General features: G+C 44.3%; 1 protein-coding gene across 3 annotated transcripts in view; it reads right to left on the reverse strand.

Annotated features, from left to right (window-relative positions):
- LOC141113182 (signal transducer and activator of transcription 5B) overlaps window positions 1–27,137 on the reverse strand; it is a 579,035-nt gene that overhangs the window by 46,701 nt on the left and 505,197 nt on the right. For all 3 annotated transcript variants that reach the window (XM_073606118.1, XM_073606117.1, XM_073606119.1), the window contains 5 exons: window positions 26,221–26,400; window positions 24,213–24,300; window positions 18,744–18,866; window positions 2,716–2,808; window positions 764–970 (listed from right to left, as the gene is read on the reverse strand). In XM_073606118.1, the coding sequence (XP_073462219.1) occupies window positions 764–970; window positions 2,716–2,808; window positions 18,744–18,866; window positions 24,213–24,300; window positions 26,221–26,400 (691 nt within the window). The remainder of the gene's footprint in view (window positions 1–763; window positions 971–2,715; window positions 2,809–18,743; window positions 18,867–24,212; window positions 24,301–26,220; window positions 26,401–27,137) is intronic.

Below are 27,137 nucleotides of genomic sequence, written 5' to 3' on the forward strand. Positions count from 1 at the left end.
GTTTTTAAACATCGGTTACTATCTGTCAAGATAAATTGTTCAGGAGAGGTTTAAAAACTTCATGTGTAAATTAAGCTTTAGAAAACAAAAATCGGAGAAGCATTTATGGCAAAAAGATATACAGAGTCTCTTCTGCTATAAACAGCTGTCAGCATTAAAAACAAGTTACTGTCTGCGTAAACCTCACCAAACATGAGCTAAAAGGTGCTTTAAAAGCTTCAACAAAGCTGCTAAAAGCTAGCAGAAGATTTTGAAAATTCTTTGCAAAAAGTTCCAATACATACTGGTCTTATACAAGTTCAAGCCTTAATACAGTATACAAGGTCTTAGATAGCTTCTGCCTCTATGTCTCCTGAGCTGCTCAGTGCAAAAGATTTACCATAGATAAATAGATTGCTATGGGGAAATCCTATTTTCAACATACACTAGTCGACAGAGTGGAGGAAGAAATTTAGAGGCAAAAACAAGTGAACTTCATAGTAAATCACTCTGGGATAGAAGGCATGGATGAAAAGTATGAATTGCATCCATGCCCTCCTGTTCATCAAAATACATTTGGTGGGTATCTTCTTTTAATCACATCTTGATCTGATATACCCTGGGTTTTTGGGTTACTGGTACTTTAATAGTTATTATATTTACAGCAACAAAATTATTAGAATAACCTTGAATGAGTGCATAAACTGGGCACAGGATGTGACTGTGGCCTTCTATTAATATCTCCAGGCCAGATTGGAATATAAGATCTCACTTAGCCTCTTACCCTGTTGAACTGAGCCCAGGACACTGTCATGTTGTTGTAATCGTCCTTGTGGTTGCTGTTGTTATTGAAAAGTTTCTGAGCCAAGAAAACAAGATTTTCATCACTGAGCCCTCGGTTGCTTTGAACTTCTGCCTTAAACTTCATATTCAGAGCCTCGCACAGCTGCGGCCAAACAACTTTGTCTGGAACTACAAATGGCACTCGGCCCTGCAAAGAGAGGTTGTGAATGTTACATTTGAATAATAATGAAAAAAAAAAAAAGACGTATGAGAAGCAGAGCAACTGTTTAGAGGAATACAGTTTTTTTGCCAAATGACAAGTGACAAATTCAAAGCTTTCTTTGTTTTTATAAATCTGGTCAACATACTGTTTCGACATTTTCCCCAAGAAGGTGGCAGGTTAGTGGATTGGGGTTAAACTTGGTCAACATTAGGCTGCGTTCACACGTCAGTGTTTTGAATCGCGGGCAGATTTGCCGCGAATCTGCCCACGATTGGAAAGCGATGATGTGTGAATGACAAATCGCGGGACTCGCATTTGAGATGCCATTCATTTGAATGACACCTCAAATCTTGGCACGAGTCTGCCGCAATTTATCAGGTGGCAACACGCATCTCGAGAAGCATGTCACCAAAAAAAAGTTTAGGAGCTACTTTTGGGCGACATGCTTCCAGTGATGCGTGTTGCCGCGATTGCATCCCGATTTATCGAGTGGCAGCCCGGCAACGCAATTTGAGGTGTCATTCAAATGAATGGAATCTCAAATGTGAGTCCCGCGATTTGTCATTCACACATCAGCGCTTTCAAATCGCAGGCATATTTGTGGAAAATCTGAAGTGTGAATGCAGCCTTAGGGTTGTAGATAGAGGAGAGGCTTTCAAGCAGCTCATCAGTAATATAATGCATACAAGTGCTTTACCGATATGTTGCTAAATGCAAAGTCACCACTAACCCACACACATAGTTCCCATCCTGTTTGCCTCACATTTGGGCTGATACAGACTTTGGAAATTGGTCCTGCCCCATACACAACCCGAGACTTATTATTGCTGTCTCTGTTTCAATTGGGCTTTTCTCCTCACTTCCTGTCCTGGCAGAAAGTCTAATAAAAAATCTTTTCGATAGAAACCTCAGACAGCAATAAACAGTTTACAGAGGTTCTAACCCTTCCCCACCATCTCCAAAACTACAAAAAATGTGTCTGCAGCTACACTTTAAGGCGGAACTTCACCAAAAAACAGGAGTTCTGCTCTTCCTCCTCTCCGCCCCTATCTACTAACATATTTGGCACAAATGTTTTTGTGGGGGTGGGGGAGCAGGTTCCTGGTTTTGACAGGGACCTGCTCCAAATTCTAGGTGATTCCGAGTGGAAGTTCTCCTTCCCCCTCCCTGCCCGCAAGCTTCTGGGACATGTCATAGGTCCAGGCGGCTGTGGGACCATTCACAAAGTGCAGTGCGGCTCATGCATGTGCAGTGGGCAGCCGGCTGTGAAGTTGCAAGGAGTCACAGCTGGCTGCCCACAGTTAACATGCTGGTGTTAGAGGCCAAAGACCGGTGAGGAAACCAGCCAAGTGAGGACAGCGCAGGATCCTTGGACACGTGTGAGTCTGTTTAGTAAGAGTCAGCAGCCACAGTTTTTGAAGCTGTTGACTTTTCATTTTTGCAGAATGACTGAAGAACCGCTTTAATGTGTCAAATAACAATGTGAAAAATGTAGTAGCCAATTAGCAAACATATTTTATTTCTCAACTTCTGTTATCCAAATTAAAGGAGAAATAGACTTTTCTTCTCATATACATGTATACACAATATATTTTTGATAAAAAAGTTTTTTTATCGCACTTTAGATCTTGGTATACTGTATATTTAATAAAATATGCTATATTGTATATATTAAATACATAGGCTACAGGATATATTACTCTTAACATCTACACAGCGTGGTCACTTACTGGCTCAGCAAATGCATTGTCCCATAGAACTGTCGCTGTAGCATTATTGTCTTGGCTTCCATGTACAATGACCACAACAGGGAGAGACAATGTCTGAAATGTCAGGAAGGCAATTAAAGTTAAATTCCAGTAAGATACAAAAACTCTATTTAATAGAATTATGGATTCATTACCACTTCCCCTCTAGCAATTTCTAAATTTTTTTGCATAAATGTTAAAATATGCATTTTTGGATATAAATGAACTTTAAACCCCCAGAAAATGACACTTTTCCTGAAAGCAGAGGGCCTATAGAATAAAAAGATAGTTGTTGCAAATTTTTTTATATCATACAAAATTTGCGCACTATATTTTCAGAAAAATATACCCTAAAATTGGTATGGCAGAAACAAACACAATATAATAACAAAGTCAGGTGAAAAAAAAACAAAAACAAGGGGTTGTGTTGAGTATATACCAGCCATGTCAAGTCTTAAAAATTGTGTGAGCCCGTGGTATCACAAAAACTAAAAAAGGTACCTAAAATCTTCCATAGGCAACGCTTTAAACACCTTTACAGCTCATTAGTTTAGAGTTAACTCTTAACTATGGTCCCAAAAGTATTCCTCTCACTCTAAAGTTCACTGTGATACCTTACATGAGTGGTGCAATTGCAGTCTACATAAAGTACATGTGCGCACCTGGTATGGGTGTTTGCAAAATGTTTCTCTTTGGTTAACTTCATTTTTATCACAAAGGGGCTAACAAACCCCTCTAAGTGATATAGCATTTGGCAGGTGACAGGTCCACTTTATGGAGACATCAGAGGTCACATTATGAGGACCCCCAATATCTTTCCTGCCTTTCACTGCAGCTAACCAACACACAGATTGCTCTTGGTTAGCTATTTCCCTGGCTGTAGCAGCCGTGGAATGACATGTCAGAGTTTATCGCTTCCAGCTTCATAAACAGCAGAGGAGATTTGGGAACAGAGGTAACCTTCAACTCACCATCCTGAAACAGTTTGTTGTGATCCTGGGCTCCTGAGAGGAGGGAGAAAGCCCTAAAACTACAGAGAGGGGGAGGGTCCTGCAGGAGAGCCACTGCAGTATAGCCGTCCACATCACTTTTACATGACAGCTAGGAGCCAGCTGATTAAAATGTTAACAAGCTAATGGCTGCTATTGTAACTATGAGCTGGCTTTAAAAGCTGTAAGCCTGGTACACACTGAGGTTTTTTCATTCAACCCAGCGGGTTGAAAGAAAAAAAAAAAAAACAGCGAGCTCCGCTCTGAGCCACTGTACTACAATGCACCCGGAAAGTATACTCAACGCTTCGCTTTTTCCACATTTTGTTGTGTTACAGCCTTATTCCAAAATGGATTAAATTCATTATTTTCCTCAAAATTCTAAGAAGTTTGTTTGAAATCTTTGCAGATTTATTTAAAAAATAGGATTTTTTAAAACAGCTTACCTGTAAAATCCTTTTCTTTCGATGGACATCACGGGACACAGAGCCTCAGTAATTACTGATGGGTTATATAGGTATCACTGGTGATTGGACACTGGCACACCCTAACCAGGAAGTTCAACCCCCTATATAATCCCTCCCCTTGCAGGGATACCTCAGTTTTGTAGCCAAGCAATATAGTGTATTAGAAGAGGGGCGGGACCTCTGTGTCCAGTGATGTCCATTGAAAAAAAATGATTTTACAGGTAAGCTGTTTTTAAAAATCCTATTTTATTTCTCGAACATCACGGGACACAGAGCCTCAGTAATTACTGATGGGATGTCCCAGAGCAATGCTATCTGAGGGGGGGGGGGGGGGGAACCACAACCAAGTAGGGTGCAATCAGACCTGAGGACCCTGTACCGCTGCCTGCAGCACACTACGCCCAAAGGCGATATCCTCATGCCTTCTCACATCCACCTGATAGAATCTGGTGAATGTATGGACTGAAGACCAGGTTGCGGCCTTGCAGATTGGAGCCATAGAGGCCCGGTGATGCAGTGCCCAAGAAGCACCAATAGCCCTTGTGGAATGTGCCCTGATCTGAAACGGAGGAATCTTCTGTTTCAAACTGTAAGCTTGAATGATCAATTGTCGAATCCATTTAGAAATGGTAGCTTTTGATGCTGCCTGTCCTCTATTGGGACCTTCTGGCAGCACAAACAAAACATCCGTTTTGCGAATCTGAGCAGTCGCTTCCAGATAGGCCTTAACTGCTCTTACTACATCCAAAGAATGTAGTGATCTTTCTTCCGAAGAACAAGGATCGGGAAAAAAGGAAGGTAGAACAATATCTTGGTTTAGATGAAAATCTGAAACCACCTTTGGTAAAAAACTAGGATGAGGGCGCAGTACCACTCTATCCTTGTGTACAATCAAATAAGGCTCTTTACAGGAAAGAGCGGCTAATTCTGATACTCTTCTAGCAGAAGAGATGGCTACCAGAAAAATTAACTTCCTTGTCAGCAAGACCAAAGGAATCTGACGTATTGGTTCAAAAGGCTGTTTCTGTAACACAGACAGAACCAAGTTCAAGTCCCAGGGGTTTAGGGGCGCCTTAAACGGAGGATTAAGACGCGTCACCCCCTGCATAAAGTTTCGGACCAAAGAATGCGAAGCCCTTGATGGTACTCAAGGCCAGCTTCATCTCTAATCCCAATTGTAGAAAATCAAGAATTCTACCAATCACATATTTTCTGGGATGCCAACCCCTGGATTCACACCAGGATACATAAGCTTTCCAGACTCTATAATAAATCATTCTGGAAGCTGGCTTCCTTGCATTGATCAAGGTAGATATCACAGGACCTGAAAGCCCACGACTCTTCAGAACGTGGGTCTCAATAGCCAAACCGTCAAATTTAGCGTTTGTAAAGCAGGATGGAACACTGGACCTTGTGATAACAGGTCTGGGCGTACCGGTAGTGTCCACGGGGGAACCCACCATCATCCTTACTATTTCCGCATACCACCTCCTTCTGGGCCAAGCGAGGGCCACCAGAAGTACTGACTTCCTTTCCTGCCTGATCCTGCGAAGGAGAACTGATGCCACGGAATCACCAACGCATCCGTCCCGTGTGCAAGAGAATCTTTTGCCCTTGCCACAAATCTGTCTATCTTTTTGTTGAATCGGGATGCAAAGAGATCTACATCTGGAACCCCCCCATCTTTGGCATATGGCCCAAAAGACATCGGGATGCAGAGACCATTCCCCTGGAAGTAACTGCTGGCGACTTAAATAGTCCGCCTGCCAGTTCTCTATCCCTGGAGTAAAAACTGCCGATATGCATGGCACATGCTTCTCTGCCCAGACTAAGATCTGGTTCACGGGGCGTGGCCAAGATGGCGCTGTGAGCGGCTGCTTTTTCGGAGAGCTCTGCTAATCCGTAACTCAAATCCGGATCCATCGATACCAAATATCCTCCAGACCCATCCCTGCTGACCGAGGAGGACCCGGGGACTCCCTGTCTATTGAGGAGTGAGGAGGATTTTTGTTCCCGGGCCGCGATCGGCGTCCTGTCGGACGCTCCCGGCCTACCTTGGACGACTGGGCCGAAGCCGCGGCCTTTCCTGACGGGCCACGCTACGAGCCGGGAGTTCCCTGATCGGCTCTGCTGTCGGGTCTCACCGGCTGCCACGGACCGCGGATGGGGGCGGGAGAGGTGGCCCTGGACTGAACAAGGGACGTGCTCTGGGCCTGGTCCCTCTTTCCCCCCCACGTTTCATAAGGCCATGACTGTGGCCTTTCCTGGGGGTCCGGAGCCGTCGGACCGATTGGAGGAGTGCCTGACCCTGGTGGCCTGGAGGAAGAGGCCCTGAGACGGCTGGGGACAGCTGCTTGGGAAGCGGCACAACACCAGGAGCATCTCTACCCCTATCATCCTGGATGTTACGGGAGGTGGCTGGGCTGAATAACCCTGTAGGCCATTGGAGGCCTGAAGTGGACAGCTCCTGCACTACGCAATTGCAGGTAAGGGGGAAGACTGTTAAGGGGACACACGCTGCACTCTACCTACTGCCTGTATACCCCTGACCCCGCAGACAGGCTCCCACAGCCAGTTATTGACTATTGCCCAGATCTGGGCCCCAAACACCTGAATGAGGCGCAGGAACTCCAGCGCAAAATATAGTAAAGGGGGTAAGAGGTTGACCTTTCAACCAAAGTCGGACTCCCCTCAGACGCCCACCTGCCCCCTTCCGGAGGCTCTTCATACACGCAGTGCCTACAGAGTCTCGCAGACGAACACTATGGAGTCGGATGACTCTCGGCCCCCCTGGCTGGCGGATGTTATGGTGGCCATTGCTACTTGCCAATCCACATTAACAACAAAAATTGATTATAAATAATCCTACCTTCTTCATAGAGGGTTTGTTGCGTGACCTTTTACCCGAGGCCCGTTGGTCACCTTACTACACGGTCGAGAGGGCACACCGCATTCCGCCTAAGCCGGGGCCTCCTGGATCCCCTCCCCGCACCTTCATTCTCCATCTCCTCAATTTCAGAGACAGAGACGAAGTTCTCTGCGCCTCTAGAAATGTTGGAGACCTCAGATTCCAGAACACTAAGTTGATGATCTTCCCAGACTATTCGGTCGAGACCCAGAAACTCAGGAAATCTTTCGACCAAGTTAAAGCAGCTTTGCGATCACGCAGCATTCGCTACAGTGTACTCTTCCCTGCTCGCCTGAGAGTTCAGGATGGCTCAGTTCCCTGCCCCTCTCATTCTGGAACCAGATTCCATTGAACGGCTCTTGATTTCCAGTGTGATGGGGAAGCCTCTCTCAACACTATATCTATATCTTACAGTGGAGTACGATGCTAAACTAACTAAAACCTGGGAAAAGTGGAGGGTTGATATTCCCTCCTTGGACGAGGAGGAATGGAAGGAGTGTTTAATCTCCTACATTCCTTCCATGATCGCTGCAAAGCATAGGTTCATACAATTTAAGTTCCTACACAGAGCGTATTTCACCCCGCAGAGACTGGCGCGCATCTACCATCACAGAGATCCCAACTGTCAGAGATGCAGGCAGGAGGTGGGCACTTTCTGGCACATGGTCTGGTCTTGTCCCAAACTCCGACCCTTTTGGTCAGCAGTGGCTTCCACACTGAGTAATGTCATAGGCTCAAACTTACCGATGGATCCCCAAATACTATTGCTCAGTCATCTGGAGGATGTTGAGGGAGACAGGTATGGTAAATTGTGTCTAACCTTCGCATTATATTACGCTAGGCGTGAAATTTTACTGCGATGGAAACTAGTAGAGCCTCCTACTCTGGCCTCGTGGAGAAGGTCGGTAAATACGGTACTCCCTCTGTATAGATTGACGTATGAAAGTAGGCAATGCCCAGGCAATTACTTTATACTATCTAAGAGTTTATAACACTATAATGTCATAAGGAGTATTGTTAAGTGAAATTTCTGACATTTGCACAACTGGAATATCTGATAAACAATGACTATCGGTTAAAGGTAGATCTTACTGTCATTATTCTCACCGCATTGAATGTACTAACTTCTCTTGTATTGTAATGCTGATTTGTTTAATAAACATTTTCTGTTAAAAAAAAAGATCTGGTTCACCTCTTTTTGAGTAGCTCGGTTCCTGGTGCCTCCCTGATGATTGACATAAGCCACTGTTGTGGCATTGTCAGACTGGATCCTGACCAGGCAACCCTGTAGCCTGATAGTCCAGGCCTTTAGGGCAAGATATACCGCATGGATCTCCAGAATGTTGATGGGTAAGGTCCTCTCAGTCTTGGACCATACACCCTGAACCGCAGACTGTTCCAGAACTGCTCCCCAACCCGACAGACTGGCATCCGTTGTTACCACTGTCCAGGTAACCGGCAGAAAGGATTTTTCCTTCTGCAGATTTTTGGGTATGAGCCACCAATTGAGGCTCTGACGCACCGCATGAGACAGGTGCATCGGAAAGTCTAATGCCTGAACCTTCTTGTTCCAGGCCGACAGAATACTGTGTTGCAGTAGTCTTGAATGGAACTGAGCATAGGGAACCGCTTCCAACGAAGACACCATCTTTCCCAGCAGCCTCATACAAAGGCGGACAGAGGGACCCTTCTTGGTCCTGACTGCCAGAATCAACTCCCTTAAAGCAGTGATCTTTGCCTGAGGTAGAAATACTTTCTCCTGGCTTGTATCTATGATCAGACCCAAATACTCCAGTCTTCTTACTGGTTTTAGGAAAGATTTTTCTAGGTTGAGGATCCAACCTAGGTGTTCCAGATACTTGACTGTGGTCCTCAAGTTCCCGTTCAAGGAGGCTACCGACCGGTCTATCAGGAGCAGGTCGTCTAGGTATGCTATGACAGCTATACCCTGAGCCCTTAATCTGGCCAGAGGAGGAGCCAAGACCTTTGTGAACACTCGAGGTGCAGTGGCTATCCCAAAAGGCAGAGCCACAAACTGGAAATGGCGCCCTGCTATCTCAAAGCAAATAAACTTCTGATGAGCAGGAAAAATGGGCACATGCAGATATGCATCTCTGATGTCTATCGATGCCAGAAATTCTCCTCCCTGCAGGGTGGAGACTACTGTCCGAATTGATTCCATGCGGAAGGATTGAATCCTTAGGAATCGGTTCAGATCCCTAAAATCCAAAATGGGTCTGACAACCCCATATGATTTTTGGACTGTAAAAAGGTTGGAACAGAAGCCCAATCCTTGATCCTTCGCGGGAACTACCATAATGACCTCCTGCGACAAAAGTCGCTCTAATGCTAGAAGGAGCGACTGCTTTTTCTCTAGATCTCTGGGGACACTTGACCTGAGGAAACGAGGAGAAGGAAATTCCAGCTTGTACCCTAAGGTTTCCGTGGAGATTACCCATCTGTCCTGGAAATCCTCCTGCCAGAGCCCTGAGAACTGTCGCAGTCTTCCCCCCACTCGAGTGAGCGGGGGCGCCCCCTCATGCAGAGGTCTTAGTGTTTTACCTAGTAGGCTTCTTCCCCAGGACTTCTTTTGTCCCTGGGGTTGACTCTTGTCTCTGGACCCAGACGGAGGAGGCCGTCGAGACTGCCTGGAGGCTGAAGCCCCCGGCGCTGGGGAAAGAGTCCATTTGAAAGAGGGACGCTTACTCTTCTTCTTCACAAGTAAGAGAGTGCTTTTCCCACAAGAGATTCTCTTGATATAGTCATCCAAGTCTTCTCCAAACAATCTTTCACCACGAAGTGGAAACCCAGCCAGGAGCTTCTTACATGGTGCTTCGGCTGACCAACTTTTCAACCATAGGATTCTACGTATATGCACTAACCCCAGCGACAGATGAGAGGTTTGCATGATAGAATCTCTGATGGCGTCAACAACATAACATAAGGCCGCTGGAAGGTTAGCCAACCCCTGGGCCTGCTGTTCAGGTAAAACTTTGATGACCTGTTTAACATGGTCTCTTAAGTATTGACAGATTCCAATCGCTGCTACTGTAGGTTGAGCCACTGAACCTGCTAAGGAGAAAACATCCTTCAATAGGGATTCCATCTTTTTACCTACAGGATCCCTGAGCATCCGAGCATTTATCCCAAAGCTCCTCTTCCTGAGGGTCTTGGGGAACAGAGGAAGGCCTAGTGCGTTTTCTTCCACTGAGTGAAGATGTAATCACGCCCATTAATCTTTCCTCTAGACCATTAAAGGTTGAGGAAAAAACCTCCTGTGTAATGTATACAGGGGCTGAAGTGCCAGAAGCAGGTATAGCCCCTGACCCCGACGACTCTCCCCAGATAGCCGTCCCTGGCCCCTCGGGGGGGAGGATGCTGCAGACAGGGGGCCCTCAGAACCTGAACGAGATCCCTTAGAGTCTCTGGTTCTTGGGGTGCTTGAACCTCTTCTACCCATAGTGCAAAGCAACAAGGTGGAGGTATCACAAAATGAACACTGACTGCTGAGCGATGTAGTCTGGCTAAAAGCCTTGCTACCCAATGCCCAGTCTGGTGTTACCTTAGTAAATGCTGCCTAGGAGAAAGCCTGTGTCCCACCTTACATGCGACCGTCAGCTCTGTGTCCCTCCAGAAGGCTTAATGCACCTGCAATCAGTGCCTTTAATAGCCTGCAGCCGGTCCTGTGGGCGTCTGAGCACACTGTGCTGACGCCCCGCCCCCCCCCCTCATTTTTCGAAAAAACGAGCGCTTCCCTCGCAAGCCGACCCTTCCGGAACCAACCTGGAGGAAGGCTGGGGGAGGGGGAGGAAGGCTGGGGGAGGGGGAGGAAGGAGAGAGGCCGGTAGTGATGGGCCTGCACGAGTATTGGCGGCGGCCACGATGGCGGTGAAAGTGCCGTGTCTAACCGCCTTCAGACCATCTGCGGTCTCCCCCTAGTCTGGGGGGAGATATCCCTGAGGAGAGCCCCCCATCCCATCCTACCTGGAGCCGGCCGGAGGAGCTTGTGCAGCGTCGAACACCTGAGACAGACATCAGCATGAGAAGGTATGTGCTCTTGGCAGCCCCCGGTGGTCACAATAGGCATAGCATGCATTTACCTTAAAGGAGAAAACCTACTAGAATTAAAAAATTCTGTGGAATCTCCTCTTAGCTTATCCAGCCGCAGGGTTCTGGTACACAGACGCAATCTTCACCTCTCACGGTGGGCTCCGTTTGAAAAAAACGTCAGAGACTGGGGCCCCCTACGAATAGGGGGATCCACAGTTCTGGCCCTGTGAAGCACCCGGCTAGAAATTAGGCTAGAAAAAACATTTTCTTAAATGCGGGGTCCAGCTCTCCAAAAAGAGAAGGGTTACAGGTAAAATCTCGTTTCTTCGGACACGAGGCCTGGGTACCATCCAATTCGGCCTAGAAAAGACACTTTGGAATGGATCCGGTTTGCCTGGCTTGCCCCAGTATAGGATAATCCCTTTGGAGCTCAGCACAGGACATCTAAGACACTGGCGTAAAAACTGAGGTATCCCTGCAAGGGGAGGGATTATACAGGGGGTTGAACTTCCTGGTTAGGGTGTGCCAGTGTCCAATCACCAGTGATACCTATATAAACCATCAGTAATTACTGAGGATCTGTGTCCCATGATGTTCGAGAAAAAAGCAAAAGCAAAACAAGAAAAAAAAAAAAAAAAAAAACACTTTGTTGAAGCACCTTTGGCACCAATTACAGCCTCGTGTCTTTTGATGCTACAACCTTAGCACACCTATTTATGGACAGTTTCTCTCATTCTTCTTTGCAGGACCTCTCAAGCTCCATCAGGTTGGTTGGGGAGCGCTGGTGCACAGCCATTTTCAGATCTCTCCAGAGATGTTCAAACAGGTTCAAGTCTGTGCTCTGACTGGGCCACTCAAGGACATACAGAGTTGTCCAGTCTGAAGTCCAGAACGCTCTGGAGCAGGTTTTCATCAAGGATGTCTCTGTACATTACTGCATTCATCTTTCACTCAATCCTGACTAGTCTTCTAGTTCCTGCCGCTGAAAAACTTCCCCACAGCATGATGCTGCCACCGCCATGCTTCACTATAGTGATAGTATTGGCCGGGTGATGAGCGGTGCCTGGTTTCCTCCAGACATGATGCTTGCCATTAAGGCCAAAGAGTTCAATGTTTGTTTCATCAGACCAGAGAATTTTGTTTCTTATGGTCTGAGTGTCCTTCAGGTGCCTTTTGGCAAGCTCCAGGTGGGCTGTCATGTGCCTTTTACTGAGCAGTGGCTTCCGTCTGGCCACTCTACCATGTAGGCCTGATTGGTGGAGTGCTGCAGAGATGATTGTTCTTCTGGAAGGGTCTCCTCTCTCCACAGAGAAACATTGGAGCTCTGTCAGAGTGACCATCGGGTTCTTGGCCATCTCCCTAACTAAGGCCTCTTTCCCCCCGATAGCTCAGTTTGGCCAGGCTGTCCACTCTAGGAAGAGTCCTGGTGGTTCCAAACTTCTACCATTTACGGATAATGGAGGTCACCGTGCTCATCGGGAACCTTCAAAGCTGCAGAGATTTCTCTGTTCCCTTCCCCAGATCTGTGCCTCGATACGATCCTTTCTCGGAGGTCTACAGACAATTCCTTGGACCTCAAGGCTTGGTTTGTGCTCTGACATGCACTGTTAACTGTGGGACTTATATAGACAGTTGTGTGCCTTTCCAAATCATCTCAAATCAACTGAATTTACCACAGGTGGACTCCAATTAAGCTGTAGAAACATCTCAAGGATGATCAGTGGAAACAGGATGCACTTGAGCTCAATTTTGAGTGTCATGGAAAAGGCTGTGAATACTTCTGTACATATAATTTTTCCGCTTTTTATTTTTAATAAATTTGCAAAGATTTAATAATGAATTTAATCCATTTTGGAATAAGGCTGTAACATAACAAAATGTGGAAAAAGTGAAGCACTGTGAATACTTTCCGTATGCACTGTAACTATGCAAAGTTAGTATAGCGATCTCCCCTGCTGAGCTGTTATGTTCTGACAGGGGGGCAGCCCCCCTGCCAGAACACTCCGATCAGCGCTCTCTGCCATTGGCGGAGAGTGCTCATCAGGAGTAGGTCGGCTGCTGGTTTTCCAACATGCTCGGCCAACTTCTGTCATACAGACCGACATACACACGGCCCGTTTTCTTATTTTACGGGCCAATGCCTCCCGACATTTGGCCCGTGTATACGGGGCTGAACTCTCTGGACGTATGTAGGAAGTCCAAAAAAGGCGAAGTAGTTTAAAAGTATTAAATGTATTTTACATAAGTACTCAAATCCATATTGATATCAACCTACTCAGATCACCTGCAATGCAGGTTTCAGACAGATACGGAGGGGCAGCATTAAAATACAATCAGGATTTTCTACATTGCGTAGCACTCGCTCTCTCTTTTTGTTTACAACAGGGGATGACCTAATCAGTGTACTAAAGTTCAACAATCCACAATAAATACAGTGGGTAAAATAGGTATTGAACATGTCACCACGTCATTTTTTTAGGTAAATATATTTCTAAAGGTGCTATTGACATGAAATTTTGAAATTGACATGAAATTTTGACCACATGTCGGTAACAATCCATGCAATCCATACATACAAAGAAACCAAAACAAATAAGTTCAGACCACTTGTGGAGAGCTTCAGAAAGGCCTGGAATTAGCAAGTACAATTGTTCTAAACAAAACAATAAGTAATGCACTCAACCGCCAATGCCTGTATGCACGCTCTGTATGCACGCAAGACTCCATTACTAAAGAAAAAGCAAGCTGAAGCTTGTATAAAGTTTGCTGCACAACATTTAGACAAGCCTGTAAATACTGGGAGAATATAGCCTGGTCAGACAAGACCAAAATTGAACTCTTTGGATGCCATGATACACACCATGTTTGGAGGTCAAATGGCACTGCACATCACCCTAAAAACACCATACCAACAGTGAAGTTTGGAGGTGGAAACATCATGGTGTGGGGCTGTTTTTCAGCATACGGCAGACATCTCAAGTCTCCCGCGAGGTGCGGGAGACTCCCGCATTTCAGGAGCGGCTCCCGGACACCCGTGAGTGCCCTGCGATCTCCTGGCAGGGCCGATCCTCAGGGAGAGGGTGGGGGCGGTGTCAGGCTGTCTGCTGTAGTATAATCTTCCGATCCTGGTTGGTTCCTCTGCCTTCAATCCACACCTCTCCTCTCTCGTTGGCTCTGGAGAAGCTCTGAATTTTCAGCGCGGAGAGAGGAGAGGAGCCAAGGATGTGAAATGTCAGCACAGCACTGACAACTAGTGCGGACTGGACACTGAGCCTGTCACACGGCTGAGCGAGCAAGAGAGGAGGAGAGTGTCACACCACGAGCCTGGACATGCCACTGTTCAGATAACACACCCCCTCCCCTCGGGTCCATGGATAAGGAGGAGTGGCTTGAGAGCATTGCAGAGTAATGTCCAGAAAGGAGAAGCTCGATCTCTCCTTGTCTTGTGTTCCTGTCAGCACCCTCTCCCTTCCTCCCCATGGAGGACAGAGCAAGCAGAAGAACACAGTCACCGGAGCTCTCCCCAAGGCAAGATACAGGCTGGATAACAGATGACATTCTTCTCCTGTGAGTCCCAATTGTTCTGCCTTCAACGCTGTATGAATCTGTGCTGAAAACTTGTCCTGTACCTCAGCAGGACATGTATGGTGAAACTGAAAGTAAAATTTCTGAATGTGTTAGGAAAATAATGGGACTTTTCAGGTGGATGCATTTCACAAAATCATTCTGTGTTTGTAGAATATCTCTGTAGCACCTGAAAAGTCCCAGTATATTCCTAACATATTCAGGAATTTGAGCAATAACAGCAAATGATGTGGTTCCATAATACAGCCCAGCTCCAGGATTAAAAAAAATAAAAATCCAATCTTGAGGTGTGGGGGAGGAAGGAAAGGGGAGAATAGAGTCTTTCACTTACCTGTTTCCAGGAACAGGTAAATGAAAGACTCTATTCTTTCTGACTATGGGATGTGACCATAATCAGTAAAACATACACAGGCGCTGTGGGGAACCAGTCAGCACTGGAAGAAGCCAGCTGAAGCAAGGAATTTGGTAAAGTTGGGTACACACACATCAAAATTCAATTTAGCAGGGTACGGCCAAATTTTGATCTCTGTGTAGCCCTCCGTGTAGACAGAAGCCAATGATTAGACCACCTTAGTATATTCATGCCATCCCACATACTGACTCCTACCACCTTGACCACTTCAAATTACTGAAGTGGTCATGGTGGTTAGTGTGTTCCTTTAATATCTCTCAGAAGAAGTAAACCTGTGTATACTTGATTCCATTTCATTCGATCATCCTCTAGATGTGTTAAATTGGGGGGGGGGGGGGGACGGCGGCCGCGCCACCTCCCTGAAATTAGTTTGCCACCTCCCTGACATGAGTTTTGTCAGGTTGGTATGTCTGATACGGTATTGGCAAACTTGATATCATTGAAGAAAGGATGAATCGAAAAATGTACCAAGACAAAAAAAGAAATCTACTGCCATCTACCAGGATGATGAAAATAAAACGAGGGTGGACATTTCAGCAAGATAATGATCCCAAACACAAAGCCAAGGAAACTCTCAATTGGTTTTAAAGAAAGAAAAAAAAGCTGCTAGAATGCTAGCTGCCCAGCCAAGCACCTGACTAGAATCCAATAGAAAATCTATGGAAAGAACTAAAGATCAGAGTTCATAGAAGAGGCCCAAAGAACCTTCAGGATTTGAAGACTGTTGGTGTGGAAGAATGGGCCAAAATCACACCAGAACAATGCATGCAACTAGTTTCTCAATACAGGAGGCGTCTTGAAGCTGTCATTACCAACAAAGGATTTTGTACTAAGTATTCAATACATTTCATTTAGCATGTTCAATACTTTTTCCCTGTTTCATTCCATTTTATTATCCATAAACTTAATTTCTGAACTTATTTGTTTTGGTTTCTTTGTATGTATGGATTGCATGGGTTGTTACTGATGTGGTGAAAATGTCAATAGCACCTTTAGAAATATATTTACCTAGAAAAATGTTGACGTGTTATTAATACTTATTTTACCTGCTGTATATCTAAACCATAAATTATATACAAGTCTCTTTCAATCAGTGAATAAAGTTCATACATTGTGGTGAATCCTGTACTATCCTCCTGCACAGGAGATGGGATTGAACTGTGGACATTTAGGGTTCTTTCCAGTGCAAAAAGAAGTGCTTGTTTCATCAGACATGGACAAAAAAGCTTTACAATCAGGAAAGGGCTAAAGTTCATTTCTGGTATCACTGAGAGTAATTCTCTCTACTCCTTATTTCGATGATGTGGAGTTACGGTGAATGAGCATCTAGCAGCGGGACCCCAACCTCTTAAAGGGGAACATACCCAATTTATTGCTGGAGGTGACCAAGGAAAGCAAGAGGGAGCAACAATCATTATATGCCCACCTATATATGTATCCAAGTGCTTTATAACCTAAAGTACTTGGGTCATATGTTGGGGAGGGCATAGTGAGCACAAAGGTGAGCATGTGTGAATAATTATAGTGGAGGCAAAACACTGGCGATGTGGGCACAATTCACCGTGTGAGAGTACAAGATTAACCACAAGTGTATGAACTATATTCAGTGATTGTGTGGTGCAAAAGACACACACACACACACATATATATATATATATATATATATATATATATATATATATATATATATATATATATATACCGTATATAAAATTTATGACTTAGATATATTTATTGTGGATTATTGAACTTTAGCACTTTGTCATTTTTGGTTATATATTCATGCATTTGTTTGATATTTGAATTGCAGAACAGCATCCTTCTCGTCGATTTCTTTGTTTGTGCATGTAGTAACACATGATTGATGCTAGCAGCAGCTGGTAATTTATGTTATCATTTTTAGTGGGGGGGAATGGGGTAGTGCAGTGATCCTGCACAGTGAAATGCTGAGAGATTTGGGCAATTTTTAAAGTGCATTGTAATGGAAAAAACAAATGCTCTCATTAAATCATGTGTGTAGTTAACATACAAACCTGTTATACAAGCTGTGTGCTTTCTTTTATCTTTCAATGATTTTTATGCAAGTTTTTCACAATACAAAGTAAGGACCGTTGCATTGATTTTAACAGTGTATGATTTTACAAACGGAGAAACATTCCTTATAATCATAGATAACCCGCTTCCCTCTCAGAAGAGGGGGATGACACTTTCCATATTGTCTTCTTTTCCTCAATTTGCATCTTGTATATAAAATCTCTCAACCTTTTATGGGATAGGCCATCCGTGTTGAGCTTCATACCATAACCTGTGATCCTATAACCATTATATAATAAGGGCTCTAGGGCACGCACCCAGCGCCAGGGGAAGCAGGACACCCCAGCAGATATTCTGGGATAACCCGCCCCCCCAAATTACGGAGCGGCGTGCCGCCCAACAATACCAGAGTCTCTGAGAAAGAAGGAGTGAGGGAGTATATAAAGTTATAGACTCTGATCCAAAATCTCCGAACTTTGGGGCATTACCACTAGATATGATAAACCGTCCCTTCCTGACCACAGCCCCGAAAGCACTTTGAAGATGCCTTGGGCAGAAAAGTGGCCAGTCTGGTCGGCACCAAATACCAGCTTAATAAAACCTTGTAATTTGCTTTGATTATTGATGTGTTAATCAGTGACCTGAAAGCAGTCTGTGCCAACGAATGCCATTCCACAATTTTCCATGGGTGACATAGTTGTAAGGTCCCCTTTTTGTGAAAGGGTCTGCATATAATAATAGATTTGGTTGTATCTAAAAAGCTCAGTCCGCTAGTTGGTATTTTTCTATCAGCAATTGTTTTGATAGCATCCCCTTGTGATCGCAGAGATCTGCAATTCACAAAAGACCTTTATTTGACCACCATTCAAACACAGAGGGGGTGAGACCCGGGGTGAACTCTCCATTTCGCAAAAGAGGGGCTAGTGGATTGTGGAGGACTTAAATTTTTGGGTTCTTACCAGTCTATCCCAAATACCTAAGGATAAAGAAAGGTAACCACATCATATGCGAGATTAGTTTGGGATGGCAGGAATTTGATTCTATAGCCATCCAGATTGTTTGGGGTTGTTTAAAGTAGAATTAAGTGAGTTTGGCCAATTGGGCCGCATAGAAGTATTTTTGCAGGTCAGGGAGTCCAAGACCTCCCTTCTGTTTAGGTATAAAGAGTGTGTGCCTGTTCACTCTGGGCCTCTTGTCACCCCATACATACTGTAAAAGCTCTTCTTGAAATAACAACAGATATGTTCTTTTGAGTGCCACTGGTAAAGTGCGAAACAAGTACAGGATTCTTGGAAGAACGTTCATTTTTATAGAAAGCAATCTATCGAACCACGATGGCGTGTGCTTTCTTTTAAAGTACATTACTATAAAAAGGACTCCCCCAGGTTTCCTCCGAATTCCCACAAATGCCAATACTACAATTCAAGTTCTACTCAGACTACAGTGGCTAGAGCTTTGGTACTGGAAAGCATCAGAATAAACTGCACCATGGATAAAGTTTTCAGTGTTGCATAGTCATTCTTAAATGACACAAGGCAGTCTCACAAGCACCACTGAGTACTTACCTTGACCTGGAAAACTAGTTCATTTCCACCTACACTGAACTGAGACTCAAATAGGATGGTAAATTTCTCCTCTGTTACGGACTCTGCCCCCCGCCTGTCAGACCGCTTAATCCGCTTTAGAGACTGCATAAAGAAAATTAAAAAAAAAAAGTCACACAAACATTAATTTCATTACATTTGTTTTATTTCATTGTGTTTAGCTGCAAAATAAGAAGCATGGTGCATACTTTAATCATTCTATTCATTTGAATATAAATAGCACAAATATATATATTTTTTAGAACAGGGAGTCTGCGTTTTTTTAATATTATGTGGATCCCAAATATCCACAATTATTAAGACAATGATGTTTCCATTAAATGACTAATAAGCCTCAATTATACAATTATATATTTATGAGTGCTTAGGAGCAAAGTTAAGTTTTGATGTTGGAGTAATTGTTTTCCTCCATACAACTGAGGTTTTGTCCATGGAAATTACTTCCAACTGTAAGTACAAAATTCCTTCTTTATTGCTTGTCCATTGGGGGACACAGGAATTTAGAAACAGTCCAAAAGTAGTACAACTGAGGGGTGGGCAACAGCCACTGAAAGATCGAAGAAGAAACTAGGAGCCATCTGCAACTCAGGACTACCTGAAGGACCAATACCAAATCTGAACCAGATGAGGTCAGTTCCCCTGCAAGAGACACAAAAATCTGCCAACGATCAAGGGAAGGCCACAGAGGATTAAAATGATGCTCAAGACCAGGAGAGAAGAGATCACCAAGGGGAACTGAGCCTGTACCAGCGAGAGGCTGTGATACCAAAAACCAACCAAAACAGGTGAAACAACAAACCTAAAAGTAATTCTCCTGCGCTCGAGTAGTGGGCTTGGGGATGCAGAGGTAACTTCTTTCTACGCCAATGGCCTTCCTTAGGACAATGGGTATCCTTTAAAAAACTGTAAAACAATAGCAAAAGAAGGGGGCACTGATCTAGTGCATTACCAAAACGGACTTGTATTCCACATAGAAACAACAATGGTTCTATTCACATACAAATGTAGTGTAAAAGCATGTCACAGCACAGGCTGATGTAGACAGGCACCCTCTGGTCAGATGTAAGTAACCGGTACTTCTGGAAGACCAGGTGGTGTTAGGAATGGCTGACGTGTATCGAGGGAGAACCCTCTTCCTCTTGTCCACTTTGGCTCTGAGGAAGAGGGTTCTCCCTTGAAACGCATCAGCCATTCCTACCGGAATTTCTACCGGTTCTTTACATCTGACCTGAGGGTGACTGTCTGCATCAGCCTGTGCTGTGACATTTTATACTACATTTGTATGTGAGTACAACCATTGTTGTTTTTACCTGGAATAAAAGTCTTATTTGGTAATGCGCCCTTTTGCTATTGCGTAACAACATACCTACCTGATAAGGAAGAAATAGACCAACAACATGATGTGATCAAGAGAAAAGAACAAAGTCTCCAGAGGGAATCTTGGACAAAAAAAGGTCTTTAAGAGAAGACCAGCAAGTCTACACGTGAAGACCGAAGTCCTACATTCCCAACTGTCAGGATACAGGAAGAAAGGTTTCATGATACGATTAAGGTTGTATGGCTAAATAACCAATCTTGTAAAAGTGATATCCAAGGAATATGAGAATTATCACAGCATAATATACAACAAGGATAGCTAAATGACCCCTAAGATGGATATAAAATAAAAGGTTTCCTACTGTGAAGTCAGCCCGGCTGAAGGAAGGAGGTGCACGAGAGGTACCCCTACAAGGGTAGGCAGGAATGAAGGTATTTCACAACACCAGACTGGTGTACATGTACACTAGAAAATATGAGGGAGAGCAAAAACCTATCTACACCCAAAGGTAAAGGTGCCTCTGGGGCCTGACAGAGGAACTCTGCAGGACCTGCCCAACCTTGATTCAGAACACAGTTCAAACAATCTACTGACCAGCCCTGGTACAGTGAAGCATCCAGAGCCATGGAGATAGGGGTAGAAACCCTAGCCATACTGCCAAGAATATTCATCTGCTTAAGGACAAAACCAAGAAAGGGATCTCTATAGGACCTTCCTCAAGAGGTTGCAGATCAGCCACAAAATGATGACCTATCTCCAGGTGATCAGACCCCACAAAAGCCTGAGGACATAATCTATCCCCAACAGCAGAATCCAAGAGTGTACCACATTCTAACAATCCAGGGAAACACAGAATCCTCCAACAGGCTCACCCAGGTGTGAAAACTTTTTCCTTATTCCTAATTGGGTTGAGGGTAGTACTGTCAATGTCACTCAGTGGAGGGACCAAGCCAAACCTTTCAAAAAGGTGAAAGTCCTGCAGCACCTAATTATGTCCATCGAAGTCTAGGTAAGGAAGCCAACTCACACAACCCTCAACTAAGTGGGTATCAACTGTTCTGGGGTACGAGACTTAAGAACTGGGTATGGGGACACCCTGGCACACTAAACATCCTGGGGAAGAAATCACTTTTTTTACCCTCTGAGTAAATTACAGAAGACTGCGGTGCCTATAAAACAGTCTCTTCAGAGATATAGACTGTTGGGATTCTGTAACGGAGTCAGGCCCAGTTTGATTCAGGGGCTCAGAAGGATCACAGACAGATTCTGCAGGAAATGGCACCGAGGCATGCTTAGAGTTTCTGCAGTCCGAATGCTCCAGCGGCTGAGGACAAACAGTTAAAAAGTCCAGAGTGGACATGGAAGAGGGCTCAATCTCACCCAATGAAGCTGAAGAAGCCTCCAATGAAGACGGCCCTATAACTATAGGGATCCCAGATTACTGGCATTAGGTCCTTCTTACTTGGAGATACCAAGTAATTGCCCCCAAAACTACTAGGGGAGTATGGGCTGAGGTTACCAAAATAGTAGGACTGTCCTTTCTGTGTCTTACTGAAGACATGTTGCTTCTGCATAGTGGTGTTGCAACTGGGTCAAATATGAGGCAAGGCTGGTTTAATGGACTGAGTAAAGAAACTACAGATCCCATATTCGTGGGAGCTCTGAGCAGACAAAGAGGTGGTGTGGTTGTTGTTCTTGGGTAGAGAGGAGGAGTGTGTGAAGGATGTTCAGAGGAACAGAGTGCGCTTCAGGTTTCCAGCAGGCCGCTCACCTCAGCACCTGAGAGGGAGAGAAGAGCAGCTGCAGACATTCTGGAACACCTAAGAGCACCACAGATGCTGACGAAGCACTTTACCTGGGGGGAGGACACCGCATTCCCTGACCAGGTGTGCTACTAACAGGAAACAGAGGGAGATCACCTGCTACCACAGGAGTTGGTCAAACGCCACTATACCTCAACAAAGAGGAACAGTGTTGTCTTCAAGCATCACAGAGCCAGAGCCTTTATCAGTGCTCGGAGGGACATTGTCCTGAGCACTCCAACATAAGAGTTGGGCACTAACAAGCTGACCTGCAAAAGAGACAGGGTATATTACAGACTGCTGAACTGTTATGGTGGCTTAACGCTCTTTAGTTAGGATTGCCCCAATATAGTGTTTAGGAGGAGTTAGTTGTCTCTATGCCAATTCTTTGCTTTCCACAGTACATTTCTTGCTACTGTTCACCCACTTGCAGTATATGTCTTGCTATTGTTTAACCATTTGCTGTGTCTTTACTGTTGTCCATATCTCTTTGGCCATTGGAGTTTTAAAAATATATCTGCAATAAATACTCCCCATGCAGCCAGGTGAGAAGCAGCTGCTCCTTTGGGGGTAAGTGTGACAATATAAATCAGATGCCCACTGCAAAACTCTATACTTATGGAAAGTGTACAACACAGTGAGTGTTTAGACAGACTAGGGGTGAAAAACAGCTTAGAGGCTTACAGCGCATCCAGAAGGTATTCACAGCGCTTCACTTTTTCCACATTTTGTTCTGTTACAGCCTTATTCCAAAATGGATTAAATTAATTATTTTCTTCGAAATTCTACAAACAATACCCCATAATGACAACATGAAAGAAGTTTGTTTGAAATCTTTGCAAATTTATTTAAAAAAAAAAAAAAAAAAAAGAAGGAAAATCACGTGCTAAAATATTCACAGCCTTTGCTCAATACTTTGTTGAAGCACCTTTGGCACAAATTATAGCCTCATATCTTTTTGAGTATGATGCTACAAGCTTGGCACACCTATTTTTGGGCAGTTTCTCCCATTCTTCTTTGCAGGACCTTTCAAGCTCCATTAGGTTGGATGGGGAGCGGCGGTGCACAGCCATTTTCAGATCTCTCCAGAGATGTTCAATCGGGTTCTGGGCTTTGGCTGGGCCATTCAAGGACACTCACAGGGTTGTCACCTAGCCACTCCTTTGTTATCTTGGCCGTGTGCTTAGGGTCGTTGTCCTGTTGGAAGATCAACCTTTGCCCCAGTCTGAGGTCCAGAGCACTCTGAAGCAGGTTTTCATCAAGGATGTCTCGGTACATTTCTGCATTCATCTTTCTCTCGATCCTCACTAGTCTACTAGTTCCTGACACTGAAAAACATCTCTACAGCATGATGCTGCCATCACCATGCTTTACTGTATTGGCCAGGTGATGAGCGGTGCCTGGTTTCCTCCAGACATGAGGCTTGCCATTCAGGCCAAAGAGTTTAATCTTTGTTTCATCAGACCGGAGAATTTTGTTTCTCATGGTCTGAGAGTCCTTCAGGTGCCTTTTGGCAAACTCCAGGTGGGCTGCCATATACCTTTTACTAAAGAGTGGCTTCCGCCTGGCCACTCTACCATACAGGTTGTGCTCCTGGAAGGTACTCCTCTCTCCACAGAAATGCTGAAGCTCTGTCAGAGTGACCATTGGGTTCTTGGTCACCCCCCCGACTAAGGTCCTTCTCCCCTGATCACTCAATTTGGTTGGGTGGCCTGCTCTAGGAAGAGTCCTGGTGGTTCCAAACTTCTTCCATTTACAGATGGAGGCCGCTGTGCTCACTGGGACCTTTAAGGTTGCAGAAATTTTTCTGTACCCTTCCCCAGATCTGTGCCTCGATACAATCCTGTCTTGGAGGTTTACAGACAATACCTTGGACTTTATGGCTTGGTTTGTGCTCTGACATGCACTTCAGTCAACTGAATTTACCACAGATGGACTCCAGGGAAGTTGTAGAAACAGCTCAAGGATGATCAGTGGAAACAGAATGCACCTGAGCTTAATTTTGAGTTTACTGGCAAAGGCTGTGAATACTTATGTACATGTGATATTTCCGTTTTTTATTTTTAATAAATTTGCAGAGATTTCAGACTTCTTTCATTATTGTCATTATGGGGTATTGTTTGTAGAATTTTGAGAAAATAATGAATTGAATCAATTTTGGAATAAGGCTCTAACATAACAAAATGTGGAAAAAGTGAAGCGCTGTGAATACTTTTCTGGATGCACTGTATGGAAACAACATGAGACATATGAGTCACTGTTCATCAATGATGTTTATATTTCAGCAAGAAAGCAACAGTTAGAAACTACCATATTTCTGAAGTGGGCGCTGAGTGTTCCAGTAGCCTGATGGTACTCCATTACACAGCAGTTGTTTAAGATCTCTCCACTGCTCTCACTGTAACACAAAGGAATAAAGGTCAGCAAAAGAAGTTACAGCACAATATAGTGATACACCAAAATTCATCCTGGTCTGGCAGAACACTACATTCCACACCTAAGGTCAAACATGAACATCTGGAAAATGAATAAAGTAAAACAGGTAAAGGCAGTGACGAGCACGAGAAATTAGGTAGAATCAGGCTGCACAAACAAAAACGATTCACCGGCAAGATTAGGAAGACAAGTGACAGGAATACTGATGCACAGGTGAGATTAGGGGAAGAAGGTAGCAGGAATACTGAGGCACAGAACAAAAAAAATAAAAAGAACAAGGTATATTATAGCACAACTAAGAGAAGGATGGGATAGGCAATATAAAGGGAGAAATCAGGCATGGTGTGTATATACATTGCTAAAAAAAAAAAAGGAACACTTTGAAAACAGTTCAGATCTCAATGAGGAAAAATGTCATGCTGGATATCTATACTGATTATGGACTGAGTAATGTGTTAGGAAAAGGATGCCACATTGTTTGATGGAAATGGAAATTATCAACCTACAGAAGGCAGAATTCAAAGACACCCCAAAAATACTCATCTTTTCTGACTGTTTTTCACTAGTTTTGCATTTGGCTAGGGTCAGTGTCATTACTGGTAGCATGAGGCGATACCTGGACCATATAGAGATTGCACAGGCAGTCCAACTCCTCCAGTATGCCACATCAATACTGCCATTGCCAGAAGGTTTGTGGTGTCTCCCAGCACAAAGCATGGAGGAGATTCCAGAAAACAGGCAGTTACTCTAGGAGAGCTGGACAGGCCTGTAGAAGGTCCTTAACTCATCAGCAGGACTGGTGCCTGCTCCTTTGTGCAATGAGGAACAGGATGAGCACTGCCAGAGCCCTAGAAAATGACCTACAGCAGGCCACTTGTATGAATGTCTCTGACCAATCAGAAACAGACATCATGAGGGTGGCCTGAGGGCCGACGTCCTCTAGTGGGCCATGTGCTCACTGGCCGGCACAGTGAAGCTTAATTGGCATTTGCCATTGAACACCAGAATTGGCAGGTCCGCCACTGGTGCCCTGTGCTTTTCACAGATGAGAGCAAGTTCACTGAGCACATGTGACAGACGTGAAAAGGTCTGGAGAAGCCGTGGAGAATGTCATGACAATGCATGATAATGCCTGGCCTCATGTGGCGAGAGTATGCAGCCAGTTCCTGGAGGATGAAGGAATTGATACCACTGACTGGTCCCCACGCTCATCTGAACTAAATCCAATAGAACACCTCTGGGACATTATGTTTCAGTCCAATCAACAGCGTCAGGTTGCACCTCAGTCTGTTCAGGAGTTCGGCCATGCCCTGGCCCAGATCTGGGAGGAAATACTCCAGGACACCATCCGTCGTCTTATTAGCAACATACCCAGATGTCCTCAGGCATGCATATAAGCACGTGGGGGCCAAACAAACATACCATTTTGAGTTGCTGCAATGAAATTTCAGCAAAATGAACTAGCCTGCTGCATATTTTTTTCACTTTGATTTTCAGGGTGTCTTTGAATTCAGCCCTCTCTGTAGGTTGATAATTCTCATTTCCATCAAACGATGTGGCATCCTTTTGTTCCTAACACATTACCCAGTTCATACCAGTATAGATATCCAGCATATTTTTCCCCATTGAGATCTGATGTGTTTTCAAAGTGTTCCTTTAATTTTTTTGAGCAGTGTATATATTATATATACACACACATATATATATATATATATATATATATATATATATATATATATAAAAATTTGAGGTAAAATAAGATTAGGAGACATCACAAATAAGGATATGAAGGCACAGATGAGCTTAGGAGAGAGGGATTACAGAAAGGGACTTTGAGGGATGAAGCAGTTTAAACACAGACACATTTGATGTAGATAGTTACTTGCGTGTGTTTTCATTCTTCAGCAGAGCCTTGGCCTGTACTTCGCTGATAATGGTGGCTTTGACCTGAGGTGGGTTCATATGGACATTCAGTTTACCACCTACCAGAAGCCGGACTGTTGCTGCAAACTTAGTCTGTGTTTTTAGCACTTGTGGTGGCTGTTTCTCAATAATGAATGTGCTGCAAAAATAAGACATTCGCGGGGTGATAAGATTGCAGAGATGGGAAAGCTCATGAAATGCAATCAATTCAAAATTGTACACAAATCCTCGTTGTAAAGAGGACCTCCAGCTAAAAGAAAATAAGCGGAGAGAGCGTTTCAAATTTTATTGTGTGTAAAATAAGTACAGTCTGTGCCAGTCAAAGCAACCAGTGAGGATAATTTTACAGTAATTGGCTCCAATGGGTAAAACTGTCAGTTTTTTACTTTTCTTTTAGTTAATTCTCAGCCCCACAATTGTTATTAGTTCTCATCAACCTACTATTATAGAATCAAATATAAACCTACCCTCTGGAACATTTTTTTCATTTTTCACACACAATAAAATCTGTATTTTTGGTTAGAAAATTATTTAACCCCCTCCGGTCTCTAAAATGTTCTTTGGGACAAGGTCCGAATCTCAAGTCACCATTTGTCCCTATCAGAGTGCTCCATTATATAAGGTTCCCCCATTACAGTGCCCCCTTACATAGGGTGTCCTTGTCAGAGTGCCCCCTTAGAGTAGTTCTCACCATAAGAGTGCCTCCTTACATCAAGTGTTCCCACATCAGAAGTGTCCAGAGTGCCCCTTTACATCAGGTGTCCCTATCACAGGGCCACCTTACATCAGGCATTCCCCTCAGTGCCCCCTTACATCAGATGTCCCCATGTGTTTCATTTTAACATAAATTGTGCCCATCAGCTTTCCCCTTAACAA

Source organism: Aquarana catesbeiana, linkage group LG12, assembly GCF_042186555.1.
Source record: "Aquarana catesbeiana isolate 2022-GZ linkage group LG12, ASM4218655v1, whole genome shotgun sequence".
Lineage (NCBI taxonomy): Eukaryota > Metazoa > Chordata > Amphibia > Anura > Ranidae > Aquarana > Aquarana catesbeiana.